Source organism: Oryx dammah, unplaced genomic scaffold, assembly GCF_014754425.2.
Source record: "Oryx dammah isolate SB20612 unplaced genomic scaffold, SCBI_Odam_1.1 HiC_scaffold_3, whole genome shotgun sequence".
Classification (NCBI taxonomy): Eukaryota; Metazoa; Chordata; class Mammalia; order Artiodactyla; family Bovidae; genus Oryx; species Oryx dammah.
In genome coordinates, this window is record NW_024070187.1 from 66,633,251 (window position 1) to 66,651,038 (window position 17,788).

The 17,788-nt window shown below is 37.0% G+C and overlaps 1 protein-coding gene across 6 annotated transcripts in view; it reads right to left on the reverse strand.

Moving 5' to 3' along the window:
- FRYL (FRY like transcription coactivator) overlaps window positions 1–17,788 on the reverse strand; it is a 263,407-nt gene that overhangs the window by 74,605 nt on the left and 171,014 nt on the right. For all 6 annotated transcript variants that reach the window (XM_040238172.1, XM_040238170.1, XM_040238168.1 and 3 more), the window contains 9 exons: window positions 16,569–16,740; window positions 15,922–16,054; window positions 10,425–10,532; window positions 7,239–7,476; window positions 6,179–6,364; window positions 5,825–5,911; window positions 3,551–3,819; window positions 1,105–1,300; window positions 237–361 (listed from right to left, as the gene is read on the reverse strand). In XM_040238172.1, coding sequence (XP_040094106.1) covers window positions 237–361; window positions 1,105–1,300; window positions 3,551–3,819; window positions 5,825–5,911; window positions 6,179–6,364; window positions 7,239–7,476; window positions 10,425–10,532; window positions 15,922–16,054; window positions 16,569–16,740 — 1,514 coding nt within the window. The remainder of the gene's footprint in view (window positions 1–236; window positions 362–1,104; window positions 1,301–3,550; window positions 3,820–5,824; window positions 5,912–6,178; window positions 6,365–7,238; window positions 7,477–10,424; window positions 10,533–15,921; window positions 16,055–16,568; window positions 16,741–17,788) is intronic.

The following is a 17,788-nucleotide window of genomic DNA, read 5'->3' on the forward strand; positions in this document are numbered from 1 at the left end:
ATGTATAATATATGATTTTCATAATCATTCTTTGAAGAAAATAGGGTAAATGTTAAGCAAAATTAGAAAATGAAGGTACAGATAAATTAAAGTACCTGCTAAATGTTAAATGGCTAACTAGCTGGTAAAAGTCAGGATCGATATGAAACTATCCTGATAAGTATGCTACCTTGCCATCTCAAAAAGCAGCCACATTTACTATTTTACTACATAGAGAAACATATAAAGATAATTACCTAAATGCTCCTGGGTTGGTCCTGCCAAGACCTAGAACAAGGGATTCAGTGATTTCCATGCTCTCAGAGCGCATCATTGGAACTATGTGCTTAAACAAGGATGAAGGGGATGGGATGCCAATAATCTGAAAAAAAGACATTATATTTATAGTAGCCACTAATGATAGTACATTCAAGTAAAAAATATGACGTTTCAACAATATTTGGTCACAGACAATGGAATAACGACATTTTAGAATGAATGGTGCTTCAGAATTCACCTCTAATGTACATAATCTTAAAAGGGCCACTGTGAATTTGCTCACTACAAATCTGTTAACAGAAGTGGGATTTGCAGGCCTCTTAATTTCTTACAGACACTCACTATCATGTAATACAGGCTGACTCTCTCCCTTAGCCTATTTCTTTTGACCTGTAAAAATAAGTAAAAACAAAAAACTACTTCTAAAAGAATAATCAGTGTTAAACACCCAGTATTAAGTTCTGTCAGTTTCCTTCAACCATCTGATAATATTTTATTTCATATCATGGAGACCATATCACTGTTCTTATCAAGTTATTTGTCCCACTACATAATTTAGGGAAATTCTAAAAGAAAAACTTTATATATTATTGGTTCCAACTAAGCATCCATTAAAACATTGGGTTGGCCAAAAAGTTCGTTTGGGTTTCATACGTTGCTATGGAAAACCTGAAGGAACTTTGGGGCCAACCCAATAGTAACGGGGATTTCTTGAACCATTTTCAGTATTAGTGCCTGTAACTAATACACTTTTCAATCAAGTTACTTTACTGTCCTGAAAAAGAAATTTTAAAACATTCCTTTTATGATGTCATTTGGATTCAATGACAGAACTCAACAACTTACTTTAGAATCAATGCTGTAGCCACTGTCAGGGGTGGACGCCAGCGTCTCAGGAGGAGAACACCTCACAGAACCCGCAGATGTCGAGGGTGCTGTGGAGGTCGCCGCGCTGCAGCAAAGAAGCAGGTAGTTTCTCCACAGGCCAATGTATGAGTCACTGCTTGTGGTAGTACTGACTTTCTTAGCATTGATGGGGCTACTGAGAAAAAGGAGAAAGACAGGTAGATGTAAATAACATGTGTTTAAACAAGTTTCTTTTAAACGAAAGCTCCTCCGTCCATGGAGTTCTCCAGGCAAGAATCCTGGAGCGGGTGGCCGTTCCCTTCTCCAGGGTATCTTCCCGGCCCAGGGATTGAACTCGGGTCTCCTGCATTGCAGGCAGATTCTTTACCATCTAAGTTACCAAGGAAGTCCAACTAAAGCTAAATTTCTACCAATTTAGGGGAGATGGTTAGCAAAAAGAATTAGTACTACTGAATCTCTGTGGAATAAGATATAATGAGTAAAATACAAGATTGAAAGTTAAAACATTATAGGATCATTTTAACATAATCTATTATTTCTGTGGGTACAGTTAATATTTTATCAGGTCACATTTTATAACTTATTATATATACTCAATGCAGAGGAAAAAAAGTGAAAACAAAATGAAAATCACCATTAATCCAACACCAAAATAAGCTCTATATATTCTTCTACACATCTTCAATTCAGACACATGTATAAAGGTATAGGTATATCTCTTTTAGCTTATAAAAACTGAATAATAATCATTTCATTTGTTTTGTACTTGCTCTTTATACTTAACATATATGTTGAAACATCCTTCATATAAATATACTTCCATGACCTCATTGTTGATGACCATATGTTATATCGTAGAGATTATTATGATTTATAGAGGCACACTTTCACTGTTGGATATTTAAGCTAACAGTAATTTTTCCCTGTTATACACAATATTAAACATTTGAATATATGCTTAATTATAATGCATGTTTAATTATTTTCTTGGGTAAATTCCTGAAACTGGAATTGCAGAGTCAAAGAATATCTACATTTTTAAAGCTTCTATCAAATTTCTGTTTTGAGAGATTAGACCACTAAAATATTTTGGAACGATTCCATAAATCTTCTCAAAAACGGAAAATTCTGTTGGGATTAACGACTGAGAGCAAAACAAAACAGGAAAAATACTAAGTTTTAGTCCTCACCTTCAGTAGGCTTATAATCTATTAAGATAAACAATACATACCATGTCATTGATTCATCAATAGTTTCTTAAAAAAGAAAGGTTTCTTAAACAAAAAAAAGGTTCAGAGCACTATGATGGGAGTAAAAGAACAACAAAAACCTGCTTAAAAAAATCACCACCATCATGTGTGCTAGGGGAGATATACAACACAGAAATAAAAGTGTCAGATGGTGCTAAGTTTGATGAAGAAAAATAGAGCAAAAAGTGGATACAGGGAATGGTGGTAGGAGAGTGTTAGGTGGTAGGAGAGGTATTTTATCATTTAAAATATGGTAAAATAAAGGAGACTAAATAAGTTCATAAATGTTATACAAGGTGGCAAGCGTCAATCTTCATTAAAAAAAAAATGGCATCCAATAAACAATACCTGAGAATCTGTATCAATATACAATTAACATGTATGCATGCTGCTGCTGCTAAGTCGCTTCAGTCGTGTCCGACTCTGTGCGACCCCATAGACAGCAGCCCACCATGCTCCCCCGTCCCTGGGATTTTCCAGGCAAGAACACTGGAGTGGGCTGCCATTTCCTTCTCCAATTCATGAAAGTGAAAACTGAAAGTGAAGTCGCTCAGTCGTGTCCGACTCTTAGCGACCCCATGGACTGCAGCCTTCCAGGCTCCTCCGTCCATGGGATTTTCCAGGCAAGAGTACTGGAGTGGGGTGCCATTGCATATATACAAACAATGAAAACAAAACCAAAAAAATGTATATATGCTTTTTCAAACAAATTTTCTTTGCAATTTAAGAATAAGACTAACCTGCAGTTTATAAAGCCATGGTCAACTCTCTGTCACACTGTCAGTTACCCTTAACTCTTTACTATCATGCTCAGAAACTCACTGAACTCATTTCCCTTCACTTCCCACCCTTTATCTACAAGCTTATCTATATCCACATCCATATTCATCTTCAGACTCTCTCGTCATTCATTCATTCATTGAACACAAAGTATGTACCAAGCAGTGTGATAATTAAGTAAATGAACAATTATAATTTGTAAGACCAAATTATACAAAAAGAATGAAAGGATTATATGACTATATCCTTTACAACTTTCATTGTCCTCCTTAACACACCAGTACATTATGGCATGTCATTTATGGGATTTCCAATTTGTAGAACTTTTCAAGTGCATGTGTTATGAAGGCTGACAGTCTATATATGGTAAAATTTACACTAGGAAAATCACTTACTTTATATCAACTTGTGGGGATAACAACTGAAGCCTTGTGTAGGCAAACATCCAAGCATAGCTCACAGCTGTAGGGCAGTGTTTTGGAAGGTTTTCTTGCTTTAAAAAACTGGAGAGACTTATAATCCATGGGTCTTGGCCTTGGGTCACATGTGCAAATATCCATATGTGTGATGGACTGATCACATCAAACTGGTGGCTAATGGGAGAGGAATTCCACTCTGCTAATGTCTGTAAATCTATTGAGCTCGGGCAGTACAGCAAAGTAGTCTAAGCAGAGAAAAAAATTCATTATTGCATATTTCAACAACTTTCGTAAGTTTTACCATATAAATTGCTTTAAACTATAAAAGTGGTCTACTGGTAGTTTCTAGAACAGAGATTCTTAAACAGGGATAATATGAAGTCTGAGATACATTTAAGGAGGTACAGAATTCCTGAAATTGCATATAAGGTTTTTGTTCACATGCAGTTTTCTAGAAGAGATTATGTAATTTTTATTAGCCTCAAAAAGATCTATAAACCAAAAAGGTTAAGAATCACCACTTATGTAATTCTTGTATGAATATGCAACCCACAGGATACTCAAGATGCTAGAGAACTCAAAAATGAACCATTAACTTTCATGCTGATGTGCACTGCAAGACAAGCGAAAATGTCAGTTGCACAGTCATGTCCGACTCTGTGTGACTCCACAGACTGTAGCCTGCCAGGCTACTCTGTCCCTGGAGTTTTCCAGATAAGAATATTGGAGTGGGTTGCCATTTCCTTTGCCAGGGGATCTTCTCGACCAGGGATCGAACCTGGGTCTTCCACATTGCAGGCAGATTCTTTACCATCTGAGGTATCAGGGGAGCCACTGTGTACTATGTATGCATAAGTGGAACAGACTGGAAAATAGGCTCCTCTCCAGAGCTGCTGCTGCTGCTGCTAAGTCACTTCAGTCGTGTCTGACTCTGTGTGACCCCATAGGCGGCAGCCCACCAGACTCCGATGTCCCTGGGATTCTCCAGGCAAGAAGAGCTACACATTCTCAAATATTTGCTCAATAATAGTCAAAGCTCTTAAAATGAAGAGATAAAGACTTCAGAGCAAATTATTTATGATTCAATAGACAACAAAAAATGGAGTCTTAAAAACTGAACAGAGGCTTGATTCACTTGATCATTCAACAGATATTTACAAAGGACCTGCTGTCAGTCAGGCACTGTTTTAGGCACTAGAAGAGAGTCACTCACTTCTCTTCTTGTTGGCCAAGTCATAGTTAATAATCTAAAACAGAATTCTTTAAATTGAACAGAATTTTATTATTCTCTCTCTTGGTTACATGTAACTTTGAGTTGTAAGAGTCAAGAGTTATGTAGAAAGCACAGAAACCTCTTGTGCAGGTATTGCAAAACAGGAAGAAAATAATTTCAATTAGTAAAGTTTGATACTTATTCCTATATCAGTTTTGAAAACTTGATATATGACCTTTCTCCCCCAAACCAAACTAAGAAAGATAGCATAAGCTTTCTTAGTAATGTATATGTTGATGAAGTGTTTTTCTTCATTTTAATGAGTGAAATTACATCTGTTGCTGTTGTTTAGCTGCTAAGTTGTGTATGACTCTTTTGCAACCCCATGGACTGCAGCCCACCAGGTTTCTCTTTCCATGGAATTTTCCAGGCAAGAACACGGGAGTGGGTTGCTACTTCCTTCTCCAGGGGAACTTCCAAACCCAGGGATCGAACCCACATCTTCCTGCATTGACAGGCAGATTCTTTACCACTGAGCCACCGGGGAAGCCCCAAATTACATATGACTCAGGCATAAGATATTACATATTTACTCTATGCACTTGAATTTATATAAAGCAAACAAATACACTTACTGCAAGGTGCAGAGTGCAATGTTTTTGCTTTGAATTTCACAGAAATAATTTCGATAGCCCTTTACCAGCATATACAGGTCAAGAATACTATATGTCATAATCAATAGCAAACAGTAGTCAATTGCAACCTCAGATTTAATAGAAACTTCTTAGATTGGAAAGACTGGAATTTTATAAAGATAACATATTTATATTTTTGTGGGGAAGAGTACTAACCATAGCATAAAGTAGTGCCACTTTGTGTATGCCACTTTTTAAAAATTACTTTTTATTTTCAAAGCACTTTACCATTTTCACAAATACTTTCTAATGCATGATATTTGTAAAAGAAACTCAGGTATGTATGTATGTACATCTTAAGTTTCAAAACATTGCTGAACAGCATGAAATCATTACAGTTACCTGATCGGCCCCAGTGAGATGAATGAAGCTCTCAAGAATGGATGGGCTCAGCCTGTCCATCACATCTATGGCTAATTCATCATCACCCTATAAAAAAGACATCACATGTCTATTAAAGTTTAGGAATGTTAAAGAACAGCAGCCAAACCTAGATAAACATTACAAATATACTCTAGCCCTATCTGTTACAAATGGAATAGAAGGCAGACAGGTGAGCTTAGACCCTCTCAAAAAGATCTTGTTAAAAAGTAAATTATACCTGCATGGTAAAAACAGAAATGGAACAAAAATGAACAAAAGGATAGTTTTTTAAGTACTTTCATTAGATAGCTGAATGAAATATCTAAAATTTACCTTAGGTATTTCCAAAAGTGCAAATAAAGCCCGTATTTCTCTAAGGACGCTGACAGCTAATCTCCTAGTGGCAGGTCGGCTGCTACAGAGAGTGACGAGTGCAAACCCTTCGACCACATGGAATACACTGGAATATGGGCTCCTTTCCAGAGGAGGGGGATGAGAGGCTCCATTAACTACACCATGCTTGAAAAACAAAACACAAGTGAAAAAAAAAAAAAAAAAAGTATGTATTCCAGTAAAACAATTAGTAAAGAGTAAAGCAAATCATAAAAATGACTGCTAAAGGTCTGCCTCAGCTCAAGAAATTTAAATAACATTTAATTTATAAAAATAACATTTAATTTATAAAAATTTAAATAACATTTAATTTTTTCACTTCATATAGTGAAAAAAGCATTTAATTGACAGTCTAAAACACATGAATATGCAATGTACCTAAGTTCTATAATTCTCTGGCTACTTTGTAAAAAGCTTTAGAGTTGACAATCACTATTGGTCCAACATTTCTATATAGAAAATGAAGGATTGAATGGCATCCTTTGTACTCAAAGTTTGGACCAGCAGAGTGGCGTCACCTAGGAGGTGGTGATGTGCAGGCTCATTGAACATTGAGAAGCTGGGTTGGCTTAGATGATCCAGCTCTAATATCCTAGGTTCTATGGCTTCCACATTTTCACAAATCAATAATTTGAGCACCCTTTACGGTTAAGAAGCACACATACTGTATATGTGAAATGGGGACCACTGGTGCCTTTGATAAACAACCAAATAACTCAACTGAAAGGCTATCAACATTTTTTATTATACCAGCGTTCAATATATTGGAAACAGCCTATATGTGAGTTAGAAGTGCCTCCACTTTATTACCAAAGGAATTTAATTTCTATATTTAATACATAAACTATAGGAAAGTTCTGTTTAAGGGGTTACAAACATTTTGAAAGGAAGTAAAACTAATGAAACTTCTAATTTTTGAGGAAGAGAATATGTTTTAACATCATAATCAGTCGTTTACCACTGACCATGCACAGAGGAACACTATAAAAGAGTCTGGTACCTGTGAGTCCTGGTTTTTGTTATGCATTTGGGTTGCTTGTTTCCACTGATTTATTAATTGTACCAACATCTTTACAGCATTATCAAGAAGTGTGGGATGGACATCAGTCACTTCACGAACAATAAAATAAACAAATCCTGAAAGGACATCCTCACGCCAATCTGGAAAATCAAGCATTAGTGCCTGCAGAGTATTGAAAGCCAGAGCACGAAGTTCTTCATCCATATGAATTGTGAGCCTACCAAGAACAAAATTCCATTAGCAAACCTCAAAAACCTTCCAAAGAGCTTTATCATCTAAAACTTAAAACTAAGAATTTAAAAAAAACATCCTCTCAATTGGTTCTTAAGAAGTAAGAAAATAGGAACCAATGTTCACTTTTTGTGCTGTATTTGTCCTTATGCTAATCTGTATTCACTTATTTAAATTCACATGTCAATCTATTAATATCAGTTGGCATCAAAATAGTAAGTTTGATAATTCAGAATAATAAGTTCGATCATAACTCAAATGCTGTACTTTAGAAAACACAGACTGACGAACCAGAATTACATTTTAAAAATTCTGTAATCCTTAAAATGCCATATATTATTCTATAATCAATCAAATTTATGCTGAATTATATAATACCTTAGTAATAGCTTACATTGATTTAGTCCTATACTATCAATGGAAAGGACACAGTTTATCTCTATTGCTCCTTTCACGCTGCTGAGCTTACAGTTAAACATAAGATGGCTGATTGTGAAGGAAAAAATACAAGTCAAGATGGAATGAATTTAACAGAAATAATTCTTGAAAATGAAAATGAGAATTAAGCTGTAACTTCATAAATGGGGTTGCCTAGAAAGAAGATGAAAAAAAAAAGAGTAACACATGAAGTCTTCAAGAGAATTTATGTTAAGTAAATTATAGGAGAGGCTATATAGAGTTACCTTTTAAAGACATCAATAAGATAGAGGACAGGAATGTAATATTAGTTAAAGGATTTTGATAGGACTTAAAAAAGAGAATGATAAGAAAACCATAAAAGATGGCTGCAGCAATGAAATTACTAATATTTAATGCTATATGAGTAAGAGTTTCTATTTGGGGCTACAGAGAATTATTTACATGATTGACCATCAAGACACATGTATCAGGGTTAGAAACAGCCTGAATGAATAAAGATAAGTAGGTGATATTTAAAAATATGCCACAGTTACATGCTTGGGCAGCTGAAAAGATGGAGTTATCCTCAATGATAGAGGAAGAACGCTGTGTAATATCAGTCTTCGCCCTGCTGAACTCAGTTCTGGTCTTCACTAAGCTAACCTTCAACTGATAATGAGACTGTGGAGAAAATGTATACAATTGTTTAATACAAAGACCCGGAAGTGAGCCATGAAGCAGCAGCAGTTACAGCAGCACTCTGGAAATACCACACAGGGTCAGATCAAGGGTCTCAATCCAGTGCTGTGTCTCTGATCGTGGCACCAAAGGAGAGACTGTGGGAAAGGAGAGTGACCAACTCCACGCTGCTGGCTATAAAGGTTGTTCAACATTCCGTAAATCCATGAATTCACACCTCTCTGTGTGACTCGGGATATATCCATGCAGAGAAAGGGGCCTGATTCATTTATGGCAGGAGAACTATTGAACCTTCCCTGGAGACAGCAGACAGGTCTGCAAACTTACAGTGTATCTTTGCTTTGTTTGTTTGCTTGCTTTATTCTAAGTAAATAAGATTTAGACATCACAATTCCAAATGATAGGAGCTAGGGACAAAATAAGCAGACCTGGGAATCTTTCTTTCTAACAAAATAAATTAAGTATCACAGGAGAAAGAAGCAAAGTCAATAGCAAAGCAAACTGTCAACCACCGGCTAGATGTTTGCTCCTTTACTCGGCTCCTCCACCCCTGCCCCTTGCGGATGCAACTTCACTTTGGTGGGGAATATGGACTGCCATTCTCAAAATGGTGAACTAAATTGAGGTGGGAGGAGTAAGAGCAGAAGTGAATGACACTTGTTTACTGCTTTCTAATATTATAAATAATTAAACTTGTTTTCCCTCCCTAATGCTGACAGGAACTTTGTTAACTCTGCAATCTAATTTATAGCAAGAGTTAAGAGATACAGTGGGAAGGGATGACTTTATCTCACGGTGCCAAGTTTCAAAGTCACCTCTTTCTTCTCCTCCTCATCCAATACCATTCAATCTCTTAGTGCAACCCTTAAGAGCTGAGGGTGGGTAGTGTATGGGTGTTTGAAATGCTCCGTGACCAGGGAGGTGGGAAAGGCTGCTGGAGCAGTCTTTTAACTGTTTATTCATTGCAAGTTTAACTTAACACTTAGTAATAAGAGTTCAGCAAGCAGTAAACATCTTCGAATATGGTAAGAATATCACTGCTCCATTGATAGTCTTTGTGCTTGGTTTCCCATTAGGGTGGGGCCAGTAAACTATGGCTCAAGGGCCAAATCCAGCCAGGCTCCTTAACAGGTGGCTGCTTCTTCACTACAATGGCAGAGATGAATAGCCGTGACAGAGACCACGTGACTCACAAATCTTAAAACAGTCACTATCTTGTCTTTTAAGAAAAAAGTCTGCTGACCCCTTATTTAAAGAGAATCTCCGACTGTATCAGCAAAGCAGTTTTTCAAAAGGCCATCACTTCAACTTAGAATTATTTCCAGGAACTGGTATTTAAGTTTGGATGTCATATTAATTACTCTTTTTACAGAGCCTAGTGAGGAAAGAGATAAAAACTTGAACTCTATGGGCTCTGCAATAAGAGAAAAAAAGTGAAAATGAGACCTGGTCACCACCTTAGGTGCTAAAGAAAGGACTATAGGAGTTAACACAATAATTAATTGCCTAGTGAGTGTCATCACACACTGATAATGTCCATATGTTAACAGAACATGTTCTGTAAATCCCAAGAAATAATAAATACTAGAAGAAAAGCCAGGGAATTTAAAAATAGGATTTATAGGGGAACCCAGAAGAATTTTAAAAGTTAAAAGATGAGTAAGGAGAATGTGTTAACAAAACGAAAGACAAAATGGGAGTTTAGAGAGTTATCCAAGGATTAAAAATCTCTTTATCACTACTTTTTTTTAGTGATAATAGTAATGGGATGCTCTAGAAATTTAAAAAGACTGACTGACATAAAAGTTAAACTCACAAACAGGAATTCTCATTTACCTTGCTAACAGTTCAATAAGGTCAGTTCTGCTCATACCATCAGGAATCAGCCTTGGAATAGCAGCAATGCAAGTTCTAAACAAGTCAATTTTGGGTTTTCTTTCCCCGCTAAAAAACAGATTACAAGAGGACTTAATAAAATGAATCTTACATACATCAAACAATGAAAGCAAACTTAGAAATTACTACAGAAAACATGAGCCCACCTCCAAAAGTTTAATGTATTTAACATAATAAAAAGAGTATATACATTTCCAATAAATAATTATCAGTTTATAAATGCAAAAAATCATATATAATTAAGGAAAAAAACACAGCTAACAAGAAAAAAAGGTTTTCAGTAATTAGTAATTAATAACTAATAATAGAGAACTAGTAATAGATAACTAAGGACCTACTGCATAGCACAGGGAACTCTATTCAATACTCTGTAATAGCCTACACGTGAAAAGAATCTAAAAAAGAGTGGATATATGTATATATATAATTGATTCACCCTTCTATACTCCTGAAACTAACACAACACTGTAATAAATCAACTAAACTTCAATTAAAAAACTTTTTAAAAAAGAAAACAAGCATAACAAATATTCAAATAGTAAATATTAAGCAAATTATTTATTGGTGGCGCAGTGGTAAAGAATCTGCCTGCCAACGCAGGAAACACAACAGACATGGGTTTGATCCCTAGGTCAGGAAGATACCCTGTAGTAGGAAATGGCAACCCATTCCAGTATTCTTGCCTGGAAAATTCCATGGACAGAGGAGCTTGGCAGGCTATATAGTCCATGGAGTTTCAAAGAGTCACATATAGCTGAGCACACACATATACATTTATATTATTTATTAACTGTTTCAAATAAGTTAAATCTCTGATTTAACATTTGATGTATATTTAATTATTAAGATAAATAATATAGACATTAAATTACCTAATATTAGTCATTTGGGGGGCCTATAAAATTAACAAAAAATTTTCTTTATTTTCAAGATCATATGCTAACAGGAGTTTTAGAAAACAGACATTATCATATACCACTGGTGGTATTGTTTGTTCTTGTCTTTTTATTTTACTTCAGAATATACAAACACATGCAAAAATAAGCATATTGTTTATGTAATAAAATATGTGAAATTTGGAAATCCTGGTTCTTCCATATGCTTGATACAATTTAATTCACCTGTATTTTCCCTAGTTATTCAATGATTTTATTTATTTATTTTAAATATCTAACCTTTTATATACTGGCTTTTATTGTGCTCTATATTTCAAGGGAAAGCCGTTAATTTATTTGACACAAATTGTCCTTCAGCTGGCCCAATAAAACAATTTTTATATAGAAAAGAATTGGGATGTTTTAAGAGTTTTGGGGTCAGTATTCATTATAGTGGCTATGAATCTACTACTTGTTTTTAGTGATTTTATATATAGTCAGTCTTCTCTTAGCTTTGTCCCAATATGCATGATTTTACTTACCATAATTTAGTCAAATAATACCAGTCCCCAACAGTGTGGTTCAATTTTCTGTTACCTGATATTAACTAAAAGTAATTGTATAGCCAAGCTTCCCTATTAGCTCTTCAGCCTACAAATCAGGATGTAAATAACAGATGTGTGTCATAACCAATGATTTCATCACATCAATTTTGTCTAAGTCTGTTGTGATTGGTTGCTATACATCTGTTACTCGGTTCACACGGCAAAAGTGTGTAGCTGTGTTGATTCCCTGTCTCTAGTGGAAAACTCAGGTGATACTGGACAAAAATGGATAATCAAAAGAGTAAGCTGGCCAACAAAAATTAAAGTACAGCAAAGGAAAAAGGAAGTGAACACTGGAAGTGAAATTCAAATCAAACATTAATGGAGTTACAGAAGAAACAGCTGATGAGGGCAAGCTGACACTGCTGTCACTGAAGATCCAACATATGCAGTCAGAGGAACTCAGTGAGGGCACATTCATGGGCATAAATGAGGCAAGTGTGGCCAAAAGGATGAAGATTTCCCAGAGGAAGTAATGCAAGGGGAAAGAAAACCCTTCACATTAGAGAAACTCTCCTGGGGCTTGCCAGGTGGCGCTAGTGGGAAAGATCCTGCCTGCCAAGGCTAATGCAGGAGACGAAAGAGATGAGGGTCCAACGCCTCAGTCAGAAAGATCCCCTGGAGAAGGAAATGGCAACTACGCCAGTATTCTTACTTGGAAAATCCCATGGACAGAGGAGCCTGGTGGGCTACAGTCTATGGGGTCACAAAGAGTCAGACACGATGAAGTGACTTAGCACGCACAGAGATGTTAGCATATACTAGTATATAGTAACCATGCATTCATTGAGAGATCCAGTATCCAATTTGGTGGTCTAAGACCTACAAAGCAGATATTAACACCATAAAAAAATTCCTCCTGTAAAAAATACATGTATACTTTCTAGCAAGTAAAAGAAGTTGTTGCCATAAAATATATCTTTCTGAGAAGGAAGTCCCTAACAATAAAGGGAAACTCTGTGTTGACAATCAGTCCTGGGAGAGGGGTGGAGGGTGACATGAGGTACAGTTTCTCATACAAAAAACTACTCATACATTATTTACCTCTGTACCCTCAGTTCCCAGGAGGTTTTCAGGTTTTCTTTTTTGTTGAACAAAGCTCTGGAAATAACAGCATTTATTTGACTATGCCCGGACCAGAAACACCAAAGAAGCTGAAGTTGAACAGTTCTATGAAGACCTATAAGACCTTTTAGAACTAACACCCAAAAAAGATGTCCTTTTCATTATAGGGGACTGGAATGGAAAAGTAAGAAGTCAAGAAACACCTGAAGTAACAGGCAAATTTGGCCTTGGAGTACAGAATGAAGCAGGGCAAAGGATGATAGAGTTTTGCCAAGAGAATGCACTGGTCATAGCAAACACTCTCTTCCAACAACACAAGAGGAGACTTTACACATGGACATCATCAGATGGTAACACCGAAATCAGACTGATTATATTCTTTGCAGCCAAAGATGGAGAAGCTCTATACAGTCAGCAAAAACAAGACCAGGAGCTGACTATGGCTCAGATCATGAACTCCTTATTGCCAAATTCAGACTGAAATTGAAGAAAGTGGAGAAAACCACTAGACCATTCAGCTATGACCTAAATGAAATCCCTTATGACTATACAGTGGAAGTGAGAAATAGATTTAAGGGACTAGATCTGATAGATAGAGTGCCTGATGAACTATGGAATGAGGTTCGTGACACTGTACGGGAGACAGGAATCAAGACCATCCCCAAGAAAAAGAATTGCAAAAAAGCAAAATGGCTGTCTGAGGAGGCCTTACAAATAGCTGTGAAAAGAAGAGAAGCCAAAGGCAAAGGAGAAAAGGAAAGATATATCCATTTGAATGCAGAGTTCCAGAGAATAGCAAGGAGAGATAAGAAAGCCTTCCTCAGACATCAATGCAAAGAAACAGAGGAAAACAAAAGAATGCGAAAGACTAGAGATCTCTTCAAGAAAATTCGAGAAACCAAGAGAACATTTCATGCAAAGATGGGCTCGATAAAGGAAAGAAATGGTATGGACCTAACAGAAGCAGAAGATATAAAGAAGAGGTGGCAAGAATACACAGAAGAACTATACAAAAAATATCTTCATGACCCAGATAATCACGATGGTGTGATCACTCACCTAGAGACAGATATCCTGGAATGTGAAGTCAAGTGGGCCTTAGGAAGCATCACTATGAACAAAGCTAGTGGAGGTGATGGAATTGCAGTTGAACTATTTCAAATCCTGAAAGATGATGCTCTGAAAGTGCTGCACTCAATATGCCAACAAATTTGGAAAACTCAGCAGTGGCCACAGGACTGGAAAAGGTCAGTTTTCATTCCAATCCCAATGAAAGGCAATGCCAAAGAATGCTCAAACTACCACACAATGGCATTCATCTCACATGCTAGTAAAGTAACGCTCAAAATTCTCCAAGTCAGGCTTCAGCAATACGTGAACCATGAACTTCCTGATGTTCAAGCTGGTTTTAGAAAAGGCAAAGGAACCAGAGATCAAATTGCCAACATCTGCTGGATCATGGAAAAAGCAAGAGAGTTCCAGAAAAACATCTATTTCTGCTTTGTTGACTATGCCAAAGCCTTTGACTGTGGATCATAATAAACTGTGGAAAATTCTGAAAGAGATGGGAATACCAGACCACCTGACCTGCCTCTTGAGAAACCTGTATGCAGGTCATGAAACAACAGTTAGAACTGAACATGGAACAACAGACTGGTTCCAAATAGGAAAAGAAGTACATCAAGGCTGTGTATTGTCACCCTGCTTATTTAACTTTTATGCAGAGTACATCATGAGAAACACTGGTCTAGAGGAAGCACAAGCTGGAATTAAGATTGCCAGGAGAAATATCGATAACCTCAGATATGCAGATGACACTCCCCTTACGGCAGAAAGTGAAGAAGAACTAGAGAGCCTCTTGATGAAAGTGAAAGAGTAGAGTGAAAATGTTGGCTTAAAGCTCAACATTCAGAAAACTAAGATCATGATACCCAGTCCCATCACTTCACGGCAAATAGATGGGGAAACAGTAGCAGACTTTATTTTTCTGGGCTCTAAAATCACTGCAGATGGTGACTGCAACCATGAAATTAAAAGACACTTACTCCTTGGAAGGAAAGTTATGATCAACCTAGACAGGATAATAAAAAGCAGAGTCATTACTTTGCCAACAAAGGTCCGTCTAGTCAAGGCTATGGTTTTTCCAGTGGTGATGTTTGGATGTAAGAGTTGGACTATAAAGAAAACTGAGCGCTGAAGAATTGATGCTTTTGAACTGTGGTGTTGGAGAAGACTCTTGAGAGTCCCTTGGACTGCAAGGAGATCCAACCAGGCCATCCTAAAGGAGATCAGTCCTGGGTGTTCACTGGAAGACTGATGTTGAAGCTGAAACTCCAATACTTTGGCTACCTGATGCAAACAGCTGACTCACTGGAAAAGACCCTGATGCTGGGAAAGATTTAGGGCAGGAGGGGAAGGGGACGACGGAGGATGAGACGGTTGGATGGCATCACCAACTCGATGGTCACGGGTTTGGGTGGACTCCGGGAGTTGGTGATGGACAGAGAAGCCTGGCCTGCTGCGGTTCGTGGGGTCTCAAAGTCGGACATGACTGAGCAACTGAACTGAACTGACTGAAACCAGCCATGTCCACACACATCTGGGGTAGTTAGGATTTATCCATAAGGCCTCGTCACTGACAACGAACTGTATGGATCAAGGGTGACTTCTGCTATCTATATTGACTTGACTGCACATAAAAGGGTAAAACTGAGCCTGTGGAAAGAATCGCTATATCAAAAACTGCAGCAGATGGCAATAGGGGCAAACTCCAGAAGAAAAAGTAAGGGAACAAACAAGCAGAATCAACCCTCTATACTTATGAAAACTGAAATAGCAATGAATACTTATGAAAACTGAAATAGCAATGAAGAGAAATTACTGACTACATACGTAATCATATCTTCAGGCTCCTTATTGGACATCTGCACACTAGTCATACACATGGGCCTCCCAACTTCTTTGTCCAAATGTCTTAGAATGCTATCTAATGCTTTTCTCACTTGAGGATAATAAACTGACATTCCTGGAGGAGAAAAAAAAAAAAAGCTCAGTTACAAAATGTAAAACATTAGACATAGAATAGTTATTCTCTGTAAAATATAAAAGGTTATTGACTTTTAATTGGCATTAGCTTATTGATGTTACAGAAGAAATTCTGACTTTGACATACTCTTCTCCCTGATGATCAGCTTCAGTATATTGGAGGAAATGTATAAAAATTATGCACACAACTGAATTTGAAGAAGGACAAGATGCAATGGATAGTATCATGTAAGAAGATATTAAGAGTCGGACACGACTGAGCAACTGAACTGAACTAAAGAAAATATTTAATCCAAAGTCTCCTAACATGAAAATTTACAGATATTATAGAAAATGTATTCATTTTGTATCACTCTATATCCTGGAATAACCTGACACATACATTCATAGGCAAATAAATGTATGTAGGCAAATATATTCATTTTAGCTTTGATCATAAACTTTCACAAAAGAACATTAAACTATATTATTTATTTATTCCAGTTAACACTAACCTATGACTTTTGCTTCTTCATCTGTCAAGGTTTTATTGAGGAAAATTTTCTTTACACGCAAGGTGTTTCCTGAGGGAAGGATAACTCCTGTCGTTGGCATTGGCGGTTCACCATCTTTTTGCTGCAAACTGTCCGCTATGACAAGGAAGACTCTGAGGCCTATGTTCATTCTCTTCAGAGAAAAAAAGTTTCAAAATAAAAATGTCAGAAAATTCCTCTTTTTTCACGCTAAAAACATCTCATCAAATAACAGTGAGGGATGGGAGGAAGAAGGATAGAAGAAAAATGAACCTCTCTGTTCAACATTTTTTAAACCAGCCCAGGCATTGGAATTTAACATCAAATTCCCAAGTGCCACTCTTTTACTCTGAGGTCAACTGGCTCTCCTGTTTTCTAGCTTACTTCAAAACTCTCCCATTCCTTCCTCAGCTCTACTACCCTGATACTGTACCTTCCCTTCTCTGAGTAGACGATTTGTCTCCCACGTCATAGTAAAAAACCAATCTTCCTCAATTTCTCACTACAAAGTACACTGATCTATTTACATCTGCACCTTTTCTTCCTCTCCTTTGCTCTTGTTACAATCAAGGGGTGCTGATATTCCTAGTTATATAGAATCCTACCTGCTCTTGCATTACCAGGAAATTACACTATCAAATCATTCCTTCTCTTTCTTGCACCTTCAACATTTCCCTTTTAACTGAACATATCCGATTCCTGTTCACTATACTCAACTAGCATAATGGAATGATCCCTCCCCATTAATACTTCCCTCTCACTCATCAGTGAGCATACTGCTCAAAACAGTGGGCATTTTTCCTTCATTCTATCTGACTTTTCAGCAGCATGGAACACAGTTGAAGAGTTCTTCTTTCCTAAACACTCCCTTCCTTGACTATATCTGTACCACTGGGGGCTGTGTCTTATCTACCCGCATTTCAGATTTACCCTCCTTTACCTGGGTATTAAATGTTATGCTGCTTCAAGGCAAGTTCCCAGGTTGCCTTTTCTTACCATTATGTGTTCTCTCCCAAAGTAATTTCATGTATTTACATGTCTTCAACTACCACTCGTACCAGAGCACCCCTAATTTTAAGCCTCATTTCTCTGAACTTGAACCCTTAGACCAATCTGATACTTCTACTTGGATGTCAAAAAAATGCTTCAGATTCACCGTGTTCAAACCAAAAGGCACTTTCCCCACAAACTCAGTATCTTCT